The 4,271-nt window shown below is 40.2% G+C and overlaps 1 protein-coding gene across 1 annotated transcript; it reads right to left on the bottom strand.

The window, feature by feature from the left end:
- Positions 1 to 294: 294 nt before the first annotated feature.
- Positions 295 to 2,091, bottom strand: LOC136782690 (uncharacterized). Its single transcript, XM_066742300.1, has one exon. It carries the CDS (start codon positions 2,074 to 2,076, stop codon positions 295 to 297), a length of 1,782 nt encoding a protein of 593 aa, XP_066598397.1. The 5' UTR covers positions 2,077 to 2,091.
- Between the last annotated feature and the right edge of the window lie 2,180 nt (positions 2,092 to 4,271).

The raw sequence follows: 4,271 nt of genomic DNA, 5'->3' as shown, positions 1-4,271 counted from the left end.
AATCAAAATATTGATTTTTAACAAAATGGCGGCTTCTCAAAAAAATTTTTTACTTTTCGCATGCAAATTTCGACCTTCAATTATTTATAAAATGACAAAAATAAATCAAAACTTCAAATCCTTCGATTAATCACTAGAAAATATATTCACAAAGGTTGTATAAAAATTTGAGAGCAATCGGTTGAGCCGTTTTTGAGTTATCGTGTACACCGACTTTGAAAACATAGTTTTGAGAAAAACGCGTTTGAAGTTTTGAAAAAGTTTGACACATAGTAAAATTCTTTATTCTTTAACTTACACTGAATCATCTATTTCAGGGCCATACAGTAAACCCTCAATTTCTTTGGCAGACTCCAAAACATCGATTTGGTGCTGTCTTCGAGCTATTCTTCCATCTCGAGTCGCTTCCTGCGCTCTATGGTCAGATATCGCGACACGCTCTTCATCCTCTTTTTGGGCATATTCATGTGCGCTCGGTCCAATACACACACCCATTGCATACATAAAATATAATAAAGATGAAGTACCCTCATTGAATATACCAGCCGCGACATTAGCTGCTATTTCAACGATTTTTGATCCGCAGGGAATGATTTTTGGTGAAATTTTCCAAATAAGCTGATTATAACTTTCGTTGTTATTTTGATTAAATCCACCGACACATCTTTCCAATAATTTTTCATTGCTAAGATCTGTATAAATTGGACGAATAGCTTCGATTACATCAGCAGGTAACGGTTCATAATCGTGGTGAAATGCAGCTAATTCATTTGAAGCTGCTGCTCGCTGCCAAGAGCACCAAGAGTCCGGTCCGATCGGGCAATTCTCGTGCAAAGGATTGTCATCGGTTGAGCAATAATGATGAAATGTAGCCCATATAGCATTATGCATTTTCTCAACAGAATCACAATTTCTTCTTATTGCCAAACCATAATAGACTGTGAGTTTGTCAATCATCTTGCCAGTAAGTCGACCTTTGCCACCAAGAGTTTTTCGTTGAACCTTTTTCTTGCCTTTGACAACGGTATCCACATATTTCTTAACAACTTCTCGAAGTCGCGTGCCCATTCGCTTCTGTACATGCCCAATGCACTCTTTTTTACAAATCTCTACAGATTCATATGGTGCAGCTTTTAATATCCCGGAGTATGTTTTGGAGTCACCGTCACCGATGTAGTTTTTATACATGATTCCAAAACTTTTCATTGAACGCTTGAACATTTCAATTATAGCATCCACCTCCATTTTTCTGGAAGAACCTGAATGATTGGCGGAACAACTTTTTTTGTGGTTTTCATACCAATCCTGATAATCTTCAGTATGCAATTTTTTATTCCAAACTTCGCACTGTTTGCAATACGAACTTTTCACACAAACATCCAATATTTTTCCGGAATAATAGCCAATCAATGATGCAACACCGTATAAAGAGCTAAATCCTCGTTTTTTCCAAGTTCCATCGCCAGATACAGTGAGTTCTGTTGAATGAGCTTCGCCTTGATTTGCAGATGTGAACTGTTTTTCTTCAGTACGAGCATTATCTAAAAGCTTATCGGTGGCAATTTGTACACAACCATGTATATTTTTCAGAATCATGTCATATGTACTCTGAGTTAAAAAAGCGGGCATGTCCATTAGACCACAAAACTTTTTTGCACCTTTCAGTCCTAATCCGAGTATTCTCATTACAAAAATAAAACGTCTATTTATTGCATATGAATGCCCAATAAACGGACAAGAATTGATAGTACGCGTTGCACATTCGTCGCACAGCAAAACAATCTTAAAACCAAGACCACGTTCAGATGAAGTTTGGAATTTTATATCTCCACCACAAGATTTGCATTTTACATATTCAGAAATTGCCGCAAAAACCGTGATAAAGTTCAAAATCCTGTATTCGACAGTTGCATCTCGAGGCACAATAACAGAATCTTGATTTGTTATTTTTTTCGCAGATGCACTAAAACTACCTTCGTTGGTTTCAGATGTTTTTGGATTAAAAACATGTCTTCTCTTTTTGTTTCTACCTTTATGTGCACTTGTAGATTTCCGCTTATCCCTATTTACTTTCATTTTAACACACACCAATCAAAAGCTAACTAAAATAAGTATGACAGAAATGCTGTGAGTAGCAAACAGTTCTACAATATTTGTCAGCTGTGGGACGAAAACCGTTAAATCTAGCTGACAGATATAAGCAGGACAATAATATAAAATCAAATAATGTATAGATATACAAAACAAACATTCATATAAGGACCAACGGTCCAGGTAAACAGCTACCGATCGGGTCATTGCCCTACATGCGTGCCGCTACCTATGATCGCGCAGACGCATCTTCACAAATATACTTATAACTCAAAAGATATTGTTTGGATCGACTTGAAATTTTCTGTGTTCATTCTTGAATTATAGTACATTACGAAAATGAAATAAAAAAAAAATCGATTTTTTGAAAATTCTAACTAGATATAACCCCTTAAAAGGGGCTAGGATAACTCACTTGGGGTCAGGAATGCTTATAAAGGTGATATGGTAACTCACTTGGGGTCAGAGAGTACATATAAAGGGGCTAGGATAACTCTCTTGAGGTCAGGGTGTACTTATAAAGGGGCTAGGGTAACTCACTTGGTGCCAGGGAGTACTTATAAGGGGCTAGGATAATTCACTTGCGGTCAGGAGTGCTTATAAAGGTGATATGGTAACTCACATGGTGTCAGGGAGTACTTATAAGGGGCTAGGATAACTCACTTGGGGTCAAAGAGTACATATAAAGGGGCTAGGATAACTACTTGCGGTCAGAGAGTACATATAAAGGGACTAGGATAACTCACTTGAGGTCAGGGTGTACTTATAAAGGGGCTGGGGTAACTCACTTGGTGTCAGGGAGTACTTATAAGGGGCTAGGATAATTCACTTGCGGTCAGGGAGTACTTATAAAGGGGCTATGGTAACTCACTTGGGGTCAGGGAGTACTTCTATGGGACTAGGGTAACTCACGTTCGGTCATAGAGTACATATAAAGGGGCTAGGATAACTCACTTGGGGTCAGAGGGTACATATAAATGGGCTAGGATAACTCACTTGGGGTCAGGGAGTACTTATAAAGGGGCTTTGGTAACTCACTTGGGGTCAGGGAGTACTTATAAAGGGTCTATGGTAACTCACTTGGGGTCAGGGAGTACTTATAAAGGGGGTATGGTAACTCACTTGGGGTCAGGGAGTACTTCTATGGGACTAGGGTAACTGACTTGCGGTCAGAGAGTACATATAAAGGGGCTAGGATAACTCACTTGGGGTCAGGAGTGCTTATAAAGGTGATATGGTAACTCACTTGGGGTCAGAGAGTACTTCTATGGGACTAGGGTAAATCACTTGGGGTCTGGTAGTACTTATAAAGGGGCTATGGTAACTCACTTGGGGTCAGGGAGTACTTATAAGGGACTAGGGTAACTCACTTGGGGTCAGGGAGTACTTATAAAGGGCTATGGTAACTCAATTAGGGTCAGGGAGTACTTATAAAGGGGCTATGGTAACTCACTTGGGGTCAGGGAGTACTTATATGGAACTAGGGTAACTGACTTGCGGTCAGAGAGTACATATAAAAGAGCTAGGATAACTCACTTGAAGTCAGAGTGTACTTATAAAAAGGCTAGGGTAACTCACTTGGTGTCAGGGAGTACTTATAAGGGACTAGGGTAACTCACTTGGGGTCTGGGAGTACTTATAAAGGGTCTATGGTAACTCACTTGGGGTCAGGGAGTACTTATAAAGGGGGTATGGTAACTCACTTGGGGTCAGGGAGTACTTCTATGGGACTAGGGTAACTCACTTGCGGTCAGAGAGTACATATAAAGGGGATAGGATAACTCACTTGCGGTCTGAGAGTACATATAAAGGGGGTAGGATAACTCACTTGGGGTCAGGGAGTACTTATAAAGGGGCTATGGTAACTCACTTGGGGCTAGGAAGTACTTCTATGGGACTAGGGTAACTCACTTGGGGCCAGGGTGTACTTATAAAGGGGCTGGGGTAACTCACTTGTGGTCAGAGGGTACTTATAAGGGACTAGGGTAACTGACTTGCGGTCAGAGAGTACATATGAAGGGGCTAGGATAACTCACTTGGGGTCAGGAGTGCTTATAAAGGTGATATGGTAACTCACTTGGGGTCAGAGAGTACTTCTATGGGACTAGGGTAACTCACTTGCGGTCAGAGGGTACATATAAAGGGGCTAGGATAACTCACTTGCGGTCAGAGAGTACATA

The sequence above is a fragment of the Prorops nasuta genome, unplaced genomic scaffold, assembly GCF_024137725.1.
Source record: "Prorops nasuta isolate Cenicafe-Biocafe unplaced genomic scaffold, Cenicafe_Pnas_1.2 PNAS00029, whole genome shotgun sequence".
In the NCBI taxonomy this organism is placed as follows: domain Eukaryota; kingdom Metazoa; phylum Arthropoda; class Insecta; order Hymenoptera; family Bethylidae; genus Prorops; species Prorops nasuta.
Note: the sequence above shows the minus strand (reverse complement) of the source record. Positions and strands in the feature narration are given on the sequence as shown.